Below are 20,573 nucleotides of genomic sequence, written 5' to 3'. Positions count from 1 at the left end.
GCGAACTACAATAATCTGCCAAAAATAGCTAAATATTAGGAAAAGTCGTACACAGCAGGGGTCACGAACGCGAACCACGGATAGGTAGAGGACGATCAGGATTGGCTTTAGATGACCGGGACAGTACAGACAGAGTAAGGAAGGGAGTAATAAAATCATGCTTCTCTACCTTGAAGTAAAACATTCGACTGATTCGGATAGGGCTCGATCCTGTACGATCCTACCTCCTGCTTTAGCCACGCAATCCAATCTTCTTCCACAGGCCGACCGAAGCTAACCTCCTGGAAGATGGGCGTACGTTTTGTTTCCCGAAATTTCATCCTTTCGAACATTCTAATCGCACGCTCGTTTGTGTCCTTCGTGATGGCGATGTACTGGCGAAGGTGCAAACGTTCCACACCGAACACAAGCATCAACAGTGTCGCTTCCCAGCCGTAACGTTTCCCCCGGGCTGATGGTTCTGCGATCATTATTTCTATTTCTCCCAGTAATCGACGATCCGTGGGATCGGTATCTTCTGCTTCTGTGTTTGATTGGAGGAAAATGTTCGTATCACCGACGAGTGCTTCAATTTCGTCCTTTGTTTGCTCGAAACGTTCACGATCGAGGATGAGAAAGGTACATTCTGCAAAATTGAAAGCAAAGAAAGAATTTATCGAAGGTAAGTTCTCCTAAGCGAATCACTCACTGTCTTCATCGTTACGCCAGCTTTGTTGCATTTGATATTCCTCTTCGAGGGTTAGTGGTTCCGAAGCGGTTAGTGTTTGTAATTCCTCGCTTTTCATCCATTGGTGATATCTGTTGAAATAACTATCAGGTTAGCCACGCCGACCGTAGGAAACGTCGATTCGATCGTAGGAAACGTCTGAATTTGCGCACTTACTTCTCAACATGTTTGCTTTCGTATGGGACTAAAATAACATTCTTGCCAACGATCTGCAGGTGTTCGTTAAGTTTCATGACGATGTGGAAGATGGCCTGATAAAGAGGATGATAAGATGATCTTTAATTAGTAAGCGAGTAACGATTCGACATCTACAGACATCTATCTTGGTGATGATGATCTTTAATTAGTAAGCGAGTAACGATTCGACATCTACAGACATCTATCTTGGTCTACTATCGTATTTTAGTGATTACTCTCCATCGTGTAATTTATGCAAAAATGTTGCTTTTATTATAGTTCTGCATACTTGCTATGCATTACAGAGGACAATTTTTTTTATGTTCTAAAATCGTCACTTAATCCTAAATATTCTTCTTCAGCTGAGCTAGCTTCGTCAAACAGGCATCACGCCATGCACGCCGCTCCGGCAGCTTATCGATCGGTACCATCTCCTCCAGCTCTTTGGCCACCTGCTCCGCTACCTTGCCTTCCATCCGAGGTGTCGGACCCATCGTTTGGCTGACGGCATAAATCGTGTTGGAATACCTCTCACAGTAGTTAAGCATCCCTTCCGCATTCAGATGTGCCGTTTCCAGTGGGCCAAGGAATGCATACCGCATGCCCAAACCTTCCGACATTACCACGTCAATGTCCTTCACGCTAAGGATGCCGTCCGCCACCAGACGCCAGGTTTCGTTGAGGATTGCATACTGGATGCGGTTCAGTGCAAAGCCTTCGATCTGTCGTGAAAGTGTGACGGGCTTTTGACCAATTTCCGTCATCAGTTCCCGTGCCTTGGTAGTGTACTCGGGCTTGGTCCACGGTGCTGGAACGATCTCTACCAGTGGTACATAGTACGGTGGGTTCACCGGATGAGCTACAAGAACCTAAAGCAAGCCCAAGGCAACGATTAATACTTGAGCTCTAACCTGGCTCGAGGCAATATTTCCCCAACCTGAGCACGATGTTTCATATCTTCGCTGAACAGCGAAGGCATAAAGGTACTGGTCGAGCTGGCCAGGATCGTGTTCGGTCCCACCAGTCCATCCACTTCCGTGTACAGCTTCTTCTTGATGTCCAACCGCTCCGGGACACACTCCTGCACGTAGATCGCCCCGGTGATGGCATCCTTCAGATTGTCCGTACCGCTTATACAAGCGAATTGCTCCGCCGCGGATAGATTACCTCGCAACAGACCCTGCTTCTCGATACTGTCCAGCTCCAGCTTGGTTTCTTTCAGTGCTTTCTCTACGATATCGGGTATGATATCGTAGATGGTCACCTGATAGCCAACGCCGGCAAACAGCATTGCCCAGGAACGTCCGATGAGACCGCTGATCGAGATTGGATGGATGGATGGGTGGGTGGGTATAACCGAGAAGGAAGTAAAAACGGTCGCTCAATGTCAGTACTAGGTCAGCGTTCAGTCGGGTGTGTTTGTGTTTGCTGTTTGCGGTGACTTTGCGCTATCTCTGCTACGCTGTCCAATGCAGTCGGGAATGCACCCGTTTGAATGAGTTTAATTGTGTTTCTATAATCACAGCCCATTTGTAAGAGCGGTAAGAGGGTCTAGAACATATGTGCCCTTCATTTGATTATGTGTGCTAGAAAAAGGAATTCTTCACTAACACGTAATCTGAGACGAATCGATCGGTTTTAACTTTGAGAGCAGTTGAAGCGCGTTTTCGGTGCACGCTGAGGGCACTCTTAAGTGTTGTGTTAATATTGAGAGTAAGATAATATTGAAGCATAAATATAAAACAAGTGAAAGATAAGTCCTTTTATCGGTTTATTGTGAGGAGGCATTCTGTAGGTCTTATTACTCTAATTCTTGATATAGAATACTATGCAAGAGTCCTTCATGTTAAACAAATTTTGTAACTATTTTAATGGTGATTTTTGATTTTAACTTCTAGACTGACAAGTTGTGCTATTTTCCAAATTTATATACCTTTAATAATCCTTAACGTACTCTTTACTTACCTTCCGATGATGGCAACTTTCTCTTTCTTCATTTTGCTTGCCATGCTTGCCAATCTGCAACGATCTATTCGTGTTCAAAACGTGTAGCGTGGAACAGTAGGGGATAAAAAATAGACCGTAGTATATATATTAATATGATACAAAGTGACCGTAACACTTTGATTGATTCAATCACACTCACCACTTGAATAGAACTCAAACCCAAAAATGTAGGATATCAAACCACATTCACACAATAGCTACGAGGAAAGGAAATACTTTCACTATTTTGTCCAAGGGATGTAGAAAAAAAGCTCCACAACCGGAATGCTGTGTCACGGCTTCTCTATTGCTATTCGAATGGCTCGGATCGACAGCAAGCAATCAATGAAATTACGAAGCGAAAGGGTCCGTCCTGTCGAGCAGAGGGTATGGTAACGACTGATCGATCTTGGGGCAGTTTCACGCTGCACGTAGATAACACGAGGAACCGGCACCAGCAGAGGCAGTGTGACCCGTCGCAAGGGAGAAACGAGTCGCGTGTGTTTGGTCCGCAGTCAACAGTACGGTCAGATACGCGTATGTTTGTTTTTTAAAGTGAAGTACGATGCTTAACCCCACCTCCCGGTATGTGTGGCCTTTTGGTGCTTGTTTGAATCGCGCTAGGATGGCGGTTATACCGCGATACCGCGCATCAATTGGCACAAGGAAAGGTGGTTTTCATGGGTTTTCTCGGTTGTTATAAAAAGGCTGGAAATATTTAAAAATTCTTTCTTTGGTTGCATTAAAATAACCACTCCCTCACTGGTGTGGATTCTCAGTTTGATCAAGGATAAGCCAGCTACGAAACAAAACGGGCAAGGCGCCTGTTCAAGATAAGAACTGATAAATATATGAGCACTGATAGCTGCTGGTTTTAAAACCTCGTACCAAGTGCTTGTATTGTGTTGTTGAAGAACAACAATACAAATAACGCATCCCGTTTCGGTGGATATACAGACATAAGCGGCTTCATCCATCCATCTATTCCATTTTTATGTCAACCATTGGGCCTGATTATGAGAGACCTCCCTTGGAAGATTACAAATGCGTACTAGTGCCTAGACTTAACAAACCACCAATTATTTGGGTTATCATCGTTCTTATGCTGTATGGATTTCACTCAAGCGAACCAATTAACCCTTTCTAATTGGAGGCTATCGACGAGCATAATTTACCGCATCATTGCTTCACCCGGAAGGAGCCAGTGTACTATGAGGCTGGACCTCTCCTTGTCTCTTCTAATTGAATTATGCTGACACCTCACGTCCAACAACATAATCATCCATCCGTCTAGTTTGAATCGGATTGCATGATGTGATGGACACATTTTGTTCGGTAGAGACAGTGACGGGGTCAACTGATACGGTTTAGTGGCAACTGATAAAGCAAAACAAGAAGTTTTTAAGTGCATTTTCTAACTACAGAAAATAAAGAAGAACATTACAGGACAGCTGAAAGTGATATGGAGGTAATAAAATGCTTATTTTATGAGTGAAGTAATGATAAAATTGATAGGGAATTTATGCAGGTTCAAAACATGCTTTGAAATGATAACATGATGAAATGAAATGAGAACTGTTCCATTAGCTGCAAACAAAGTAGAGTAGAGTAGAGTGGAATACAAAAAAATGCTTTTTTACTCACTGTGAATAGTAAAATTGATCGTGTAATATTGAAATTATTGCTTTTTGGTGGAAAATATTCGAACAGATGGGCAGTGTTTATGTTTTGCTCACGAAAAAACAAACAATCCCCGGCACTTCATGTCATCCTTGGAACCCTACAAATGTTACCCATTCCGGGGAGCACAGCAACAGCTCACCGTTCGTCATCCATTGCACAAATGTCAAACGAATGTCAAATGGGGTTAAAATAAAAATAAAAAATCCGTCCCCCACGAAAGACGACATAGAAAGGAAAAACAGTGAAATTAAAAGTCCGGAAAGTGGTTGCGAAAAGTTTTCCGCGAGCAACTCTCGGTCGCGTCCGGTTTCGGTAAATTTCTAGCGTGTGCAAGCAAGTGTAGGCCGACATGATGAGTTTTGCACTCAGCAGCCAGTTCTATATCGATGCACTAGAACGTGCGATACACGAGCAAGTGCCGCAGCACTTTCAAACGCTGGCGGAAGAAAATCAGCTCAATCCGTTCGATCTCGTACCGCTGGACATGATGACGACGATGGTGGAACCGTCAGCGGACGGGATCGGATCAGTGGGCGGTGAGGAGCGTGATGCAAAGTTTCAGCAGTCGACAGAAAACCAGCTACAGCAGCAGCATCAGTTGCTGCTACACCAGCAGCAATCGGACGAGCAGCACAGTAGTAGTGGCAGCGAAGGCAACCCATTCTGCGACATCAATGATAATAGTATTCTGGTTGAGTTTGAAAAGATAGACGATGAGCTGGATGAGGACGGAGGATGGTACATAGAAGACATTAGATTACTTCTTCTTTTCCTTTGATTATTCATTCGTTTGCATCCTCGCCCTGCCAACCGAACCGAAATCTTTCCTCCACCCAACTGGCCTTACTGTAGTGTTTTGCAATTCCATTTTCTGCACAAACTTTTCTACTCTCTTATCAACTAAAACGGCTATTGTTTACGATTTGGTTTTCCCCTTCGTTATGCACTCTACCTAACACACCCTTTTTCTTAGCATACCTTAACATGATCCTGCTTAAGTTTTATGTGCTACAAAATGCGATACAATGATCGAAAGAGGATTAGAGAAGTTGAATCTAAATCGTTAAAATCTCCCGGGACCGCAGGATGAATTTTTATGGGACCACATTCCATCCATCGCACCCTAGAACATTGGATGGAATTAGTGAGAGTTTGTCCGTTTTTTCCCACGCGAAATTTGCCTCGCATCCCCAACCCGTTCCGACGATCAAAAAGGGGGTTCAAAAAGACCCATCGACGGTTTCGACGGTACGCCCGCTTCCAAAATATTTATTAATAGAACTTCCTACTTTGTCGTAGGATATTTCTCCCGCGGCACGATTCGGATGGCGAGCGTGCTCGAACGGATCTTAGAGACTCGAGTCGATTGTTTTGGGCCCACTGCTGGGTGAGGTTTAGTCGGTGGTTTATGTCGGCAGAGTCCCCAGACCGAATGGCGTGGGCAAACAAATTGGAACAACGGTTTTTTGGCATAGCTAAGATGAAGAAGCACTCCACGAATAATGATTTTCTTTTCTACTCCAACTTAAGGGACTTAAGGAGGGAAAGAATAAATCGTTTCGGTCATTACAAACAAAACAACCCGAAAGGAAAGATTATATATTTAAAGCATCGTCACGCGCACAGCACTCCCTAGACTGAGATCACTGAGAAGCGTGGCCACTTTGGTCGGTGTGGGCGATGCAAATTGGTGTTGTATTTTCTCTGCTCGATCTCGATCCGACTGTACCGGCTGTTGTCTGCAGGCCGCGAGGGAAGACGACGAGACCAGAATAAGAGAACTTTTCTTTTATTTCCCGTGTACGTGAAACGTCCACACACGCGCGAAGATGCAAGAAAAACTGTATCTGTTTATACCATAATCGTTGCAGGTGCATTGCCAGTTTGGTGCGGATAATTTTTGGGGAATGCTTTTCCTCCGTGAGAGCACACGATCACATGAACACCGATCGAATGAGAAAAAAATCCACCCGGATTACGGAAACATTGGGGCACCTGTTGAACGATCGCCGGCACGACCGATGGAACCGTGCTGACCTTTTTGCGTTTAATTGGGTTACAAGAAATTGTCCGGCTCATATGTTTGCCATTTGCCCCAGTACACAAATGAAGTGTTAATACCACACTTAATGAGTTTTTGGCTGATATTTTTTGTTTTGGTACCCTTTTTCGTGTGTGTGTGTTCCTCCACTCTCTAAACAAGCAAGGCCGGTGCAATAGTGTGTGCCGTGTGTATATAAATAGCACCATGACGGTTGGGTGTAAACATGAAAACATATTCATTCACATGGAAGGGAACGGTGGGAAACGGGCTGTGAGGGAGGAGGTTGAGTCCCTTCCGCAGCATCGTTATTATCCGTCTCAAACGGCGGCGATTACTTCAATGTCAGGAAAGAATGATACAGACAATCGTTGGTCTGTGAAGCATAAAAACATGTTTACGATTTTTACCAACCGGACGAAGGCCCTTTTATACTTAATTATTAATAACTCTATAAAGAGCAGGGAAGAGAGAGAGAGAGAGCGAGAGAAAGGGTGTATATTTGTTACGTTGTTTTAGAAGTAGACTTTGGGACGTAGCATGAATAACAAATTGAGTAGCGTAATATAGCTTCTTTTTGGTAGTAGCTGGAATGTAATTCCCTTCATCATAAATAACCCATTCCTTCCCCAACATTCAAGCACCTGTGTTTTTGTTTGCCTAATAACAAATAATTATCCATATTTCCTTTTTCGTACTGCCCTTTCATCAAGCGCATTTCCTCGTTACTTTAATCAGCTTTCTTTAACTTAACTTGAAAAAAAAAAAACATAAAACATAGACGTCGTACTGATGCTGATGAATTCCGTTTTCCAATTCGTTCCTCTATTCAGTAATAAAGAAAACAATACTCTATACGAAGACGGAGAGCCATCGCATGCCACTATCACGATCGAGGTACACACTTAGATAAATGTAAAAAAATACATAATCTATGCAACAAAAAAAAACTAGCGTTTAATGAGCTTAGTGTGATAGCTGCAGTTGGGAGCAAAAAGAGAGCTAACGTATGCATTTAAAAAACGACAAAAATGTTCTGACTTTTCATGCGCTTACGCTGTCACCTGGTGGTCGGTCCACCAGTGCGTGGTCAATGTATACTAGTTCACTACATACTGTTAACATTTGAGAGTTATTCCGGGAACGAGAAAAGTCGGCCGTTGTGTTACAATTTCTGTCCTTCGGATACGATCGGGCAAATATCCATCAGATTGTAGCTTTTTATGGAAAAAGGAAAGTTTATAGAGGGTGGGAGTCTGGATCTTGTCATGCGTTCATTTTAAGCTCGAAGGGAAGGAAAAAAAGGAGCGTTAGAGGATTATGGGGGATCCAAAGTAGTCATCCTGAGTGTGTCCCTAGTACCGTTCGATCGCAATTTCCTAGGTCAATTTTAAGTGGAAAATCTTAAAAAGCAAAATATTTGCTTGGTCAAAGTGAGGGATGATTTGATAAAATAGACGAATTTTCAACACAAAAAAGATGACCAAATCATGTTTTGACTGTTATGGCTTAAGTGTCGGCAAAAGGCAGCAAAATAATAAGGCAAAGATTGGATATTTTTTATTAAATTAAAGACTTATTAAAGAAAATAATGAAATTTGTTTGGTTACAGTATCTTTTACCGCTTAATGTTTCCAAGTATCTGAAAAAGGTCGTTTTTTAAATGCATACGTTATTGTATTTGTCCATTTAAAATTAAATACACACATCACAAAAAAATTATAAAAATGAAAAAAAAAAACATAGAAAGAAGCGATTTAGTAAGCGAGTAGTTACAAGGAAGTACACTTATCCTTTCTTAGTTTTTTATTTTAAATACTTACGTTCCTACCCAAACGATTTTTTTGTAGAGAAAACCTCCCGGTTAAACTGTAATGTAAACAAGTTGTTGACCTCCTGGTATATCTGTTGTATTAATATGATCCTTTAGTAATTATATGTAGCATATAAAATTACACCCAATTAGTAGATGAAAGATGTAGATGTTGCATTGAAACGCCTCGCTTTATCGTGTCTGTTCGTGTCTTTTAGGGTCCGGACAATCAAATACTGGCCCGGTATCGGTGCAACTATGGCAGCTGCAATCGGAGCTACAGTACGGTGGGTAACCTAAGGACGCACATGAAAACACACAGAGGTAAGTACAATCCGGCACAATCGACCGGGCAAAGGTGTGTGTTTAACAAACCATTTCATCCATTGATGCTTGCACTAATATATATGCTCATCTTCTTTTGCTAACACGATGGGAAAGGCATAAGTACACAGTACCTTTCGGTACGCGAGATTGCTTCGGAAAATACGATTCTGTTGGTTTTGTTAAAATATAATATTCATTCTTCTTTGTGTTCCTTTCGCGCTTTACTCACGGCGTAGGTGAATACAAGTTCAAATGTACCGAGGAGGGCTGCACCAAAGCGTTCCTGACGTCCTACAGCCAGAAGATCCACATTCGCGTCCACACGAAGGTGAAACCGTACATCTGCAGCGAGAGCAGCTGCCGCAAAGCATTCAACACCCGGTACCGGTTGAGGGCACACGAGCGGCTGCACAACGGCGAAACGTTCAACTGTGCCGTCTGCCAGAAGGTGTTCACCACGCTGAGTGATCTGAAGAAACACTCGCGTGTTCACACTCAGGAGCGACCGTACAAGTGCGTCTTTTTTTTTTGCTGCGGAATAAGCAATATATATTTTTTAAAAGGTGCGGAAAAAATGACCAATCTCTTTTCGTACATTTCAGATGCAAGGAAGATAAATGTGGCAAAGCGTTCACCGCGTCCCATCATCTGAAAACGCACATCCGGACACATTCAGGCGAGCGGCCGTTTGCGTGTAAGATCAGCGATTGTAACAAATCCTTCAGCACACCACATAGCCTGAAAACACATTCGAAAACACACGAAAAGCCAGTAAGGAAAATGAATTTTGCTTGCTCTATTACATCACTTTTCATTTCAGGATATTTTTTACTTATATTTTTTTTACTTTTTTTTAGAAGAAAAAGTTCTCCAAATCATCCAAGATGAAGAAGGTTGCGGATAATCAGGAAGCGGAAATGTCCTCGTACGATATTGTGCTGATAGACGATGAGAATGAATTAGACGGGACATCGGGTGGTGCAATCGATGGTGTAAATGAACCTCCACCGGTACCACCAACGAATGTGCAACAACACGTTGAAGCTCTTCCCGCAGATCCTTTAAACAGCATAGTACCTCCTGCAGATGAATTTAATTTCGTACAGGTGAACGATTTCCACGAATCGAAAGCCCTTGAACTAGCACTGGCAGCAGAAGAAGAGCTTAACCCACAGTGGATCGACATTTCGATGCTCCAATCCAAACCCCTAGCAGCACTCGATCCCGTAACGTCCGCCTGTGTAGCTCTACCCACCAACGTGCCTTCCTATGTGGATCTTTCGTTCAATGTTAACGTTGCTGATTATCTACCGTCCACGGAAACAAACACCACTGTACCTTCTGGAGGTGGTGGATCAGCCATTCTTACCGGTGATCTTCCCACCGACGGTTCGCAGGTATTTACGATCGAGAATTATTTCGATGAAAATTTGATGGAAAGTGCTAACGCCACTGTACAGATTGATCGTGCAATTCAGAACAGTGAACAGCGCGCAGGTGGAGTGAAGCAGGAAGAGCAAGAAGAAACGGAAAAGTTAATCAATGAGCTGTTTGCTGAGGAGTTCCTGCCGAAATTAAATACCACCTCGAATGGAGCCGAATTGGGAAATAGTGGTTTTGGGACGGTTAATCAAATGGAAAGCGGAAAAAATGAAACAAACAGCATGTTGATGGCCGGTCCTATCACTACAGTGGAGAGTTCGACGAAAACTCTGAAGGACATTACGGCTGATGCAGATATCTGCCGCTGTGTAAACTGTCAGTGTGATCCTTTGCAGGGTTGCATTGGAGGATGCGGGCCGGAAAATCCTTGCCGTGGCACAGCTTCCACTGGTGCGGCGTATAATGTTCCGGCTGCTTTGATACCAACCATGTCCCAACCGCAGCAACTCGATCACATGCAACAACTAACATCGATTGAAACGCAATCTAGTGTTCCTGGTGATATGAACTTGCTGGGAATGCAGCAACAGCAATCACAGCAACCCACGAAACAGCCATCTTCTTGCTGTAAAGCCACACCACCGGTCACAAACGACGACAGCGGAATAGGTGGCATCGGTCCAAAACTAACCGACCAGCTCGAACCACTGACGAATATGTTGAAAAGCTTACAGAACTGTTCGTGTGCTGGTCCGCGGGATGGTCACTCGAAAGGTTGCTGCGTGGTAATTTGTCTGAAAACGTTGGAAACGCTTAAAAAGGTGCTGAGCACACACTCGAGCCTAATCCATTGCCACAATAGCAGTAGTGCCATAATCAACTGAGTGTTGTGGGTGAGTGACAAACAGTATGTGCAATAGAAACGCAGTACAAACGTCTAATAGCGACAGAACAGTTGTGTGTTAGGGATAATAAACAAACAAAAAAGGAGGAAACAAGGAGAAAGGAGAGATTGCAACAGTCCTAAGAGGACACCTGGCTGATATGGTTCTATTTTGTTGGGGCGCTTGTCCGTTACCCCATGCGAAATGGAAGCGAAGCGAAAACAAGAAAAAGCTTAGTTTTTAAGAGAAGAAAATGCTCACGGCTTGTGAATAGGCCTTTCTGTTGATGCTACTGCTGCTATCCCATCGACTTTTTCCCTACAGTGATCTTCTATACTTTAACTTTATCTGTTCTATTTTCTACTCTAACGTATATAACGAGCATACATTCTCCCTCAAAAATGCCTGATAGATTTCGCATTTGTCTTTATATTTGATTCCCCCAGGGGGAAAAGCACATACACACGCATGAAGGTAATCGTGGACTGTGTTTTTCGAGAAACTTTCGAGTAAGAGTGAGTTTGTTATCTTTTTTCTTTTTTTTTTTATTGTTCCTATACGTTGAGAGGAGATTTTCATAAGCAAAGTATAAGAAAATGGAGAATTCAACCGCTAATGCTATGTTAGTATTTTATAGAATTACTTTCCCTTACGTACCTATATCTATGATCTATCTACTGTTATGAAAGCGCCTCTAGAGCTTCGCTGTTACATTCTTTATTGTGCCAAATATTACAAAATTATACCTAATATGTTGCAAAACCATATAACACAGTTGCTAGTTTGTTACTTTAGCAGGAAATAGGATTTAGTACGACGGACGGTTATAGCTTAAGCATAATCATGTTATTATGGAGAGGAGCAGACGAGATTGAGTTGGTTATTTTTGTCAGCTTTTAGCATTAGGGTATTGATCTTTCATTAAAATCATGAGTAGATATCGCGGGACGACGAAAACTGCGACACGAAGGACGGAAAACAGTTTTATTTTTAAATTGTAAGTTAGTTATGTGCTTTTTTTGCTACCTAGTCATTTTGTTCGTGCAATATCGCCAACAATCATAATCGCGACAAGCGTTGCCTTGTTTAACGAGCGCAAGGAAGAAGAGATCAAACTCATCAATCGTTCAGAACAAAGGACGGTAACCACGGGATACGGGAAAAGAACGAACAAGTGCCAAAAACAACCAAAACTCATTACGAAATAGAAATCGAACGAAGATGTGTTTTAAATAATAAATGTAAGTAAGCCAATTTTCTTTACGTTTCCGAAAACTCATGTTTTTTTGTACGTGCTAGTCAGAGTGGATTCATTAATCCACTCCGGAGTTTCCACCACTACAAAAAACACAAAGTTCTGGTTTTTAGAGCTTCCGCGTGTCGGTATTGCATGAAATGTATTTTTATTGTAATTGTTTTAACAAAGAATATCAAGTGAGTGCGCGCTGGGTGCTCGGTCTCGATAAAGGATTCGTCTATAGAAACGGCTTATGCGGCTTAACGGAATGCGTATGGTACTTTAATCTTCCCCAGCCGGTACTGCATCTTCCAGCCGACGTACAAACTTCACCCGAATTTCCGTCGTCGCATCACCCTTCAGCTGATCCTGGCTGAACCAACACTGCACCTCAAGCTGTACCATTTCCAGCGCACCCCGTATACATCCACAGAGGATGGAACTGTACCGTAGCTGTTGATAGTCCGCCGGCAGCTCGACAAACTCCGTCAGTGGGTTTGTGTCGAAAATGAGTGAAAATTCATCCGCCGAGGCAGCCCAGTTCGAGATGGTCGGCTGCACATTTAGGTACATCCGGAAGGCGAGCTGTATCTTGTCCGCTGTTTCACGCATATCCAAGCAACGGCCCGATCCGGTACGGGACAGAAAGTCCTCTATCAGCCGCATGCCCATATTGAAACCGATGCGATCGAGCTGTTTGTTAACGTCTTCGACGTTTTCGAAATCACGCAGCATCTGGGACACGAGCGCACCGTACGTTAGGGTCAGCAGTTCCGAGTTCTGCAAAGCGCGAACAGAGGATAAAAGATGAGCCAAACGAGTAGAGGGCGGTTAATGCCGAAAGGAGTTCCGAAAACAGAGCATACTGAACGGGGGAATAGAAGAAACAGAAAAGAAAAGCTTTGCGCAGGTAAACTACGTTAACATTTTTATTGACATTAAAATTAGTATTTTTTTCGATCTTAACGACCTTTTACGTGGAGGTTTTCCTTAAACTATTGTACTGTCGGTAACACGTACGACTTTCGATTACTCAATATCCAGACTGTGGATAAATCTTGGGCAATATCCTACAGAAGAGGTGTCAAGAATCAAATAAGAAGTTAGAACTGCTTAAAAGTATTTCATTGCTCGTGTGTGTCGTCTATACATCGGTGAAATCTATATCGTTCATGGCCGTCACGTATCTTTTTTTTGCTTCTCCAATCGCACCACATCTCATTTCGAATGGAACCGACCACCTTCACCACGGACCCGATTCATCGCATGTCGGTGGCGTGATTCGTGGAGATATTTTGGCCGCTGTTTCGGTATCCTGCCCATCGCTTCTAGCTTGGCTCGAGCCTGTCGTCGCTTCAAGATGCGCTTATACTGCTTGGCATTAACGTACAGTGGTTCTTGCTCCATCTCCGTGCCTGAACCAGAAGCCGTTGCAACGACAGTTGGAGTATACTCCGTGGCGATGGAGATGTGTCCGCTAGTGCTGGCTGTTGGTGTAACGGTGCTGTTGATGTTGCCGCTGCTGCTGCTGCTGGCGTTACTGCTGGTACTGGCCATACCGACTCCAACACCTACTTGAGGCTGGGGTTGTGCAATAGTGACTGTGGTCATCGGTGTAGTCATCGGGATTTGTGGTTGCGAAACCGGCACAACGGTGGCGGTAGGTGTAATGGTGAGTGGTGCAGTGACAATGTTCTGGAATGCACTCGCATCGATCGTTGCCGCAGTTTGTAGTTGCTGATGGTGCTGGTGCAGATGCTGCTGTGGATGATGTTGAGGAATGGCTTGGTGTGTGAGCGTTGGAATCTGCGTGAATGTGACCGGAGCACCTTGCAAGTTGGCAATGTTCCCGTATGTAGGAACCGTACCCGCGGTTCCTATCGTTTGGGTGGCTGGCAGCTGTACGATCGGCAGATTGACGCTCTGATATGCGGTTTCCGGGGTGGGAAATGCTTGGTACAGCAGTGTCTGTCCATCGAGTGTGTACTGTACAAATTGTTGCTGCTGTGGAGCGGCTTGTATTGTGGTGCCGGGTGGAGGACCTTGCGCCAAGGCTACCGTTTGCTGCGGTAGAGCTCCGATCGGTATGACTTGTATGGCAGGGGCACCTCCGTTTATCTGCTGCTGCAGGCTTTGCATAAAGAGCTGCTGCGAGTTTGGGTCTGGCATGACTTGGCTTAGCTGCACCAGTTGCAGGCCACCCGTGCCTGGCCCCGTGGCTCCGGTCATATCGGAGAAGGTGATCCCACCGAACGTATTAGCTGCGTTATTCATCGCTAGCATAGTTAGCTGCTTAACTGCTGTACCGGAAATCCACTCTCCTGTATTAATCACTACGACTGTTTAAACAGGTCCAAACAAAACTTATGGAAGGTAGGAACAAATCACGTTAACACACTACTGTTCGCGTTCGCGGTACGCGTATACTGTGAGCAATCCGAAGCGACGCTACCCAACGAGATGTGTGGATACGAAACATGAAACGCCTATGGCGATCCCGCAGTTTCACTACTCCTCACTGAGGAAAGAGAACAGAAAGACGAAGAAGATAAGGCGTTTTCAGAGATGCAGAACGAAGCATTTTGAGAGGAGTTTGGCTGTTTTCGGAACTCTGCTTTCGGAATGCAACCGGGAAAAGTGTATGCGTAGTTATTTTTGCTCTCGCAAAGGGGCGTAGGAGGATTGTTGTGCATATAATACGACGATGCCCTGGCGGAAGACGGCAAGTTTTCTCCAACACACAGCCGTCGCCGGGAGTGGAATTTTCTCTAGAGCCGCTAGGCTGGAATTAAACGCTTACCACTTTCTTTGTATCGAGGCGAGTGCTTTGGCGAGACATTTTTGAGTTGGTTGTAGATTTTCGGTGCTGTTTATGTATAGATGTTCGATTTAGGCCACTATTCCGATGGAAAACAAAATTTTCGTGTATGTTTTGTGGTGTCAACAAGAAGCGTCATTGACAAGCTGGATTGGGTTGGCATAGTTGGATAGTGTGCGGTCGTACGGTCAAAAGCTTACGAAATCGAGAGTTTTCTATGGGGAAAAATGGGAAAAATAATGATCAAAAATATTTTAAAATTTCAAATTTCAAAGTTTCAAATTTAGTAAAAATGGGTACTTAATTTTTTCTTGCCTTGTAGTGCCGTGTAAAAAAATTTAACACATAAGGAAAAATAATTTCCAGCGACAGTTGTTCAAATGTCAAACACGAATGGTCATCGGTAAGCAAACAACTGCACACACTGTGCCCGAAAGTAAAATGCACCAAAAACTGACAGAAAAGCAAGGAAACAAGCAGGAGGTTCGATTTTTCGCCAATAATCCTATTCTCGCTGCGCGGTGTGTGGTCTTATCGTATCAGGCGGTTCGCCCCCGCGTTTTTCCCGTTCCAAGAGACAAGGGGTTTCCAAAGGTTCCGCGTACCCCCGGTGTGATAGTGGCCAGAGTTCGCAGTGCAGTTGCAAAATTGGCAATTCCATTCCAATTCGCGGTGTACCGTCGTTTTTTGTGGTTGTTGTTGTTCTGGTGCTTGTGGCTAACCCCGCGAAAGAGGAGTTTTTGCGAAAGGTAATACGAAGTGCTTTTGGCACGGTGGAAAAGGTTTTGTGAGTGTGTGAGGGGGTGGAAAACAGGAAGGGGTGTAGTATGGCGTAACGTGTACGTAGCGGGTACGGCAGTGTCCAACTGTTCCAAATGCTCCAACGCAGTGTACCATTCAGTCAGGAAAAGCAGTGATCCAAGTTCCGATGCATCATCGTATGATGATAAGCGCGTGGTGTTAATGAGGTGTCCGCCCTAGTTTATTATCGTGGTGTGGCTAATCGTTAGTGGTGTGCGAGAAAGGTATGTCCTTCCGTGAGAAGGAGCCAGTGAAGCCAGTGGCCTCGGAAACGGTCACCTTCTTTCCGAGTTAAGTCAGCCTGGTGCGAGGTGTTACGTCAAACCGTTCACGGTGGCCCACTAGAGCGAGGCGAAGTTTTCCTTACCAAAAACAGAAAACAACACCGATTTGTTGTGAAGTTGTAGTCGATCCATACGAGCCAGCGGAACCGTCGTTTGGTGCTTGTTGTTTCGTGAAACAAGGGGGTGGGAAATTCGAATGATATCATCCAGCACCAAGTTCGTCATCGTCGTCAAGCGTGCGAAGTTTACTTTGATGTGTGTGAAGAATTGAAAAACCAGGTGGGTGTGCAAGAAAGCAGCAAGAATTCAACAAAAGCCACGTTTAAAGATTTTCCTGTGCAGAAGGAAAACTTCATAATTAGTGAACACAGCAAAAAAAAGGCGTTCTGCTTTCGTTCTGCTCTCTGGTCCTTCTTGGTTCGGTGTGATGGTAATAAAGCAATATGATCCAAAAGCATGAAGGAGGAAGGTAAATGGCAAAAGCGTTTGAAACGAATCACTATCGTTAACATTCCATTTACAGCATAAAAGAGCAGATAAGGCAGAGAGAAAAGTACTTACGACTGATAAGCAGGCGCACCGTAAAGATGAAACCCGTTCATTGAAACATTCCTTTAACGAAATCCGCCGAGAAGAACTCGTACGTCCCTGTGGCCTTGAAGTGCGTGGGCAGGCTAACACAGCCGAACTGACACCGATTGGAGGAGGAACCTTGACCCCAATCAATCGATGCACGAGTGCACTAACGGGACGGCCGATGGAACGAACGGTGCATCCATGTGTGGCCCCTGACTTTATTATCGCATTTGTTTCCGTGTGTTTCAGCGCTTACGTTGCGTTGAACACTCCCCGGGGCGGTTGAAAGGTCACCTTAAGTTTTCCCGGAAAGCACACCAGCTGATGGCTGTATGTGTGTGTGTGTGTGTGTGTGTGTAGGTTATCGAAAGATGGACAGAAAGAATCGTATCCAATTTTGCATATCGATTTGATTAAGTAACGCCTAAAATTAGCCCCTTGGGAAGGCTGTTTTGTTTCGTGCGGTTCTGGGCCGACATCGGTAGCAGCAATAATTGGATTAATTTGAATATACGAAATTTCGATTAACGACCGACCAATTTTTAGAGGTAGATGTTACATGCCAACGAAACCGTGCCTTGCAAGCAGGACTGACACTCCAGATATGGGTAAAAGTAACTCAACAGTTTCAAAACCCAAGCAAGTCCAATGATCTTTGACTACATTCGTCTGTTTTCAAAATACAATGAGCAGCATAAAATGTGTTCGGTGGGTATATAATCAACCATATGATAAAGTCAATTGTCTGCTCAGGAATCGTATCCCTAAAATATGATTGACCAACCAGGTCGGTTATCTCTACCGTCACGAACCGAGCAAGTCCACAGCAATGAACGGAATTAATGTGGTACTGTTCGACTCAAGTACATATAGAAACACTTGCTTTCTCCAGTTTTAAAAACCTTTGTCTTCCTTGCTTTCGTATGCTTTTGCTAAAGAAAATATACTTATTTGTACATTCAATAAGCTGAGGCATTTTTAACAGTAAGTTAGCATTACGTTAAATGGCATACGACATTCTGGCTATGGTGGCCGGTAATGCGCGGCATACTGGCAATGAGTCGTACAAATACGCTCTTTAGCAGAGCTTGGTAAATGATAAGGCATTGCTGGGCCACCGCTTGCGTATGTAATTGCACATTGTTATCGTGTGTTTTGCGGGTGTGATAACAGCAATTACAGCCGCCTTTTTGGAGGCGAAGGAAAAAAGGAAGTTTACCCGAGTTTTTGAAGCAATGAACAATTTGTTTGCTTTAGTAACAATGAAAGAATAGAAAAAAATATTTTATGCAAATATAAAAATTATTCACAAGCAAGTTACAAAAATCATAGAACTGTTCGTTGCTTTGAAAATGCATCCAAAAGCCATCCCAAAAATAATGCCAATATTTTGATATCAAATGCAATCGGGAAACTATTTCTGGCAGCAGTCCAACAGACAGCAGACAGTTTGCTGCCAGGAGTGTAGGTTGATTCCCTCGTTGTACTAAAACCTTCTCGTATCAGGAGGTCAGTAAAACGTTGGTTTGTCTGATGCACTCACATTTAGTAGTACGCGAAGCTTGGATAGCTGATGGATGGGAATAAAACCAAAACACACACACAAAAAAAAAACATCATTGCGTCCTTTGCACACATCCCATTGACAATCATCAAAGTTGATGCCTTTTTGCCCATCGGGAAAGGGAAGGTAATGATGGTTTAATTGGATCAACGCGGTATAATTAAGTATCAAAAGCCGAACGTGTTGTGGCACTCGATGACATCTCGACAGTGACGTGCAGCGGAGTCGGGTTGAGATGCTGTAAGGGTTGTGAAGTGGAAGTTTTCGGCCATTGTAGAGGAGCAGGTCCATCGGTGAGGTGAGGATAATTGCCTCGGGCTGTTCTGGGATTTGAGCGCATTTTAGTCTTGATGCTTTCTTATGTTACCGGTTTGAGTAATAAAACGGATCTGTAACAAATGGAAAAGAATAGTTTGTTTTTGTTTATCTTAAAAGGTTTGAAAAAAATCAGTGTGGAAAGGATAAGTTTGTAAGCTTCTCGACTCTTACAGGTTTTTTGCAGGCTCCTACAAGTCAACTGCAGTACAAAATAAGAGAAAAATAACAGATTTTGGGAAGTACTTATGCAACAATATCACTAATTGGCTCTGATATTCGTATTGATCATGATTATGGTCAGATATTGGAAGGAATTAATAAAGAATAATGCATCTGCATCTAAAAAAATCTTAAAAAGCTTCATTATTCTTCAACGTACTTTATTCTCCTCCTATTTTGTTATCATTTCGACTAATTAATCTTAAATATGATAGCGTTTCCAATGTTCGAGGAGACACACGCGGTGGTCTTCATACGGCAGGATCGAAATTCAAACCCGAACTGGAGTCAAGCCTAGTAAACCGTTGGGCTCCGGTAAGGACACCTTACAAGGTGGTTAAGCTTAGAGAAGAAGCAGAATGATAGCGCTTCGAAGCTTCCTGATGCCATTTTCCAATCATATCCTACTGTTGGGTTGCTACTCGTGTGAAATCATCAGGAAACCCCTGCACCGAGGTATGCTTTTTTCTTCATATCGAGTCTTCGAGCGAGGCCTTTTCTGTGATCCCCCTCCCTTAAAAAGCTACCACCATCAAATGATGCTCACCTGTTGCCTGTCGGTTGTCATCGTACTCATCGCTAATGCATGCGGGTGCCTGCAGAGCGAACCTGTGGTGTTCCGCGTTTGACCCCGAGTTTCGTAGACCCCGTAGAACCGAACCTTTTATCGTTGAACCTGCTGTTGAATATCGTTGTCGCGTGTTAAACTCGTTACGTAAAGTTATGCGCGCGTAAAGACAACTTCGCTGCTTGATGGTGCTACTAACAGTTAATTATGGTGTGTGGATGGCGCAAAACGCCGTACTAGAAACATATGCAATCGGGGTGGTCTGTCACGATGCACAACGGCCAGATAGGAGGAGGACCTATTGATTGCTAGGAACGGTAAAACAGAGTGACGTAAATGTTGTATTGGATTTGGTACGAGAAACGTTTGATGGAAAGTGTTGTGAGTGAGTTGGTGGACTACTAGATCACGGTTGCTTACATCTCTTCAAAGTTCTGGCCGTTTAACGGAAGTTCTGCTGGTTTGGTGGGTTAAGTTGTTGTTTTAGTAGTTTTATTCGGTGGAGTTTTTTTTCTTTCACTCGCTCCACTTGCACAACATATATTGGCGAAAAGTTTCCGCCTCCCCCTTTCTTCACAGAGCGTCACAGTAACAATGTCTCGTGGTAAGGAAAGTTCTGTTGTGTTAAGTACAATCTTCACTTAGGGGGCTGTCTTCCCCTGGTTGTCAAGACGAAGGTGGCGAATTTGATGCTTTCTTCTCCTTCACTTCTAATCCATGAAGCCGGTGGAGAAGTTAGAACAATGTCATGGTTCTTGGTCACGATGCAAGTGGCGAAACTCGTGGGAACTCGTGTGAAAGTAATAATTTGGTGTTATGTTTCGTACAGTGTACTACAGCCGTCTCCGGTTTAAGCTGTGCTGGCTACTACTAGGTGCGAGAGATACATTTTAGTAGAAGATAAAGTTTGGGTGGTTAACATTCGCTGCCAAGATTGGTGAACGTCTAACGATGGCCTGAGGGTGGCTTTGGGTTACGACGGTTGGTTCAATCGGTTTAAAATTGAGCGGACTGTTGTGAAAAGGAAGTTTGTTGGAAGAAGTTGCTGATTTGGATTGTTTGTCCCGGCAGTACAATCAGCGTCTCAGCTTGGTTTACGCCAAACCCCATTAACTGGGAAAGATGAAGAGAAGGGTTTATTACACGCTTTGGAATCGGGAAATTTGT

At 43.7% G+C, this 20,573-nt stretch overlaps 6 protein-coding genes across 6 annotated transcripts in view; 2 read left to right on the top strand and 4 right to left on the bottom strand.

Moving 5' to 3' along the window:
- The window catches only part of LOC126561167 (UDP-glycosyltransferase UGT5-like), a gene marked incomplete at its 5' end in the record, with an annotated part of 199,997 nt that overhangs the window by 159,693 nt on the left and 19,731 nt on the right, over positions 1-20,573 (top strand). The window lies entirely within an intron of this gene.
- On the bottom strand, positions 156-960 carry LOC126565961 (alpha/beta-tubulin-N-acetyltransferase 9). The gene is made up of 3 exons (XM_050223160.1): positions 884-960; positions 689-798; positions 156-625 (listed from the first exon to the last, which is right to left on the bottom strand). Exons 1-3 carry the CDS (start codon positions 958-960, stop codon positions 156-158), a joined length of 657 nt encoding a protein of 218 aa, XP_050079117.1.
- Positions 1,243-2,957, bottom strand: LOC126562641 (lambda-crystallin homolog). The gene is made up of 3 exons (XM_050219200.1): positions 2,870-2,957; positions 1,842-2,220; positions 1,243-1,773 (listed from the first exon to the last, which is right to left on the bottom strand). The coding sequence occupies exons 1-3, from the start codon at positions 2,911-2,913 to the stop codon at positions 1,249-1,251; spliced, it is 948 nt and encodes a 315-aa protein (XP_050075157.1). The 5' UTR covers positions 2,914-2,957; the 3' UTR covers positions 1,243-1,248.
- On the top strand, positions 4,916-11,021 carry LOC126561668 (uncharacterized). Its single transcript, XM_050217956.1, has 6 exons — positions 4,916-5,311; positions 7,448-7,511; positions 8,646-8,751; positions 8,991-9,267; positions 9,357-9,525; positions 9,612-11,021. Exons 1-6 carry the CDS (start codon positions 4,923-4,925, stop codon positions 11,019-11,021), a joined length of 2,415 nt encoding a protein of 804 aa, XP_050073913.1. The 5' UTR covers positions 4,916-4,922.
- LOC126563123 (trafficking protein particle complex subunit 3) lies at positions 12,528-15,112 on the bottom strand. The gene is made up of 2 exons (XM_050219745.1): positions 15,059-15,112; positions 12,528-13,038 (listed from the first exon to the last, which is right to left on the bottom strand). The coding sequence occupies exons 1-2, from the start codon at positions 15,095-15,097 to the stop codon at positions 12,541-12,543; spliced, it is 537 nt and encodes a 178-aa protein (XP_050075702.1). The 5' UTR covers positions 15,098-15,112; the 3' UTR covers positions 12,528-12,540.
- On the bottom strand, positions 13,464-14,541 carry LOC126562521 (nuclear transcription factor Y subunit alpha). The gene has a single exon (XM_050219061.1). The coding sequence runs from the start codon at positions 14,539-14,541 to the stop codon at positions 13,477-13,479; it is 1,065 nt and encodes a 354-aa protein (XP_050075018.1). The 3' UTR covers positions 13,464-13,476.

This window comes from Anopheles maculipalpis, chromosome 3RL (assembly GCF_943734695.1).
Source record: "Anopheles maculipalpis chromosome 3RL, idAnoMacuDA_375_x, whole genome shotgun sequence".
In the NCBI taxonomy this organism is placed as follows: domain Eukaryota; kingdom Metazoa; phylum Arthropoda; class Insecta; order Diptera; family Culicidae; genus Anopheles; species Anopheles maculipalpis.
Note: the sequence above shows the minus strand (reverse complement) of the source record. Positions and strands in the feature narration are given on the sequence as shown.

Excerpts from the sequence above, each read along its gene's own strand:
- LOC126565961 (XM_050223160.1), bottom strand. The coding sequence starts at position 960 with ATGAAACTTAACGAACACCTGCAGATCGTTGGCAAGAATGTTATTTTA. Across the intron at positions 799-883 it reads GAAAGCAAACATGTTGAGAA|ATATCACCAATGGATGAAAA; the intron begins GTAAGTGCGCAA and ends TTATTTCAACAG. Across the intron at positions 626-688 it reads CTGGCGTAACGATGAAGACA|AATGTACCTTTCTCATCCTC; the intron begins GTGAGTGATTCG and ends TCAATTTTGCAG.
- LOC126562521 (XM_050219061.1), bottom strand. The coding sequence starts at position 14,541 with ATGCTAGCGATGAATAACGCAGCTAATACGTTCGGTGGGATCACCTTC.
- LOC126563123 (XM_050219745.1), bottom strand. The coding sequence starts at position 15,097 with ATGTCTCGCCAAAGCACTCGCCTCGATACAAAGAAAGTG. Across the intron at positions 13,039-15,058 it reads GCCTCGATACAAAGAAAGTG|AACTCGGAACTGCTGACCCT; the intron begins GTAAGCGTTTAA and ends CGCGCTTTGCAG.
- LOC126561668 (XM_050217956.1), top strand. The coding sequence starts at position 4,923 with ATGATGAGTTTTGCACTCAGCAGCCAGTTCTATATCGATGCACTAGAA. Across the intron at positions 5,312-7,447 it reads CTGGATGAGGACGGAGGATG|TAATAAAGAAAACAATACTC; the intron begins GTACATAGAAGA and ends TCCTCTATTCAG. Across the intron at positions 9,268-9,356 it reads ACTCAGGAGCGACCGTACAA|ATGCAAGGAAGATAAATGTG; the intron begins GTGCGTCTTTTT and ends CGTACATTTCAG.
- LOC126562641 (XM_050219200.1), bottom strand. The coding sequence starts at position 2,913 with ATGGCAAGCAAAATGAAGAAAGAGAAAGTTGCCATCATCGGAAG. Across the intron at positions 2,221-2,869 it reads AAAGTTGCCATCATCGGAAG|CGGTCTCATCGGACGTTCCT; the intron begins GTAAGTAAAGAG and ends AATCTCGATCAG. Across the intron at positions 1,774-1,841 it reads ATATGAAACATCGTGCTCAG|GTTCTTGTAGCTCATCCGGT; the intron begins GTTGGGGAAATA and ends GGCTTGCTTTAG.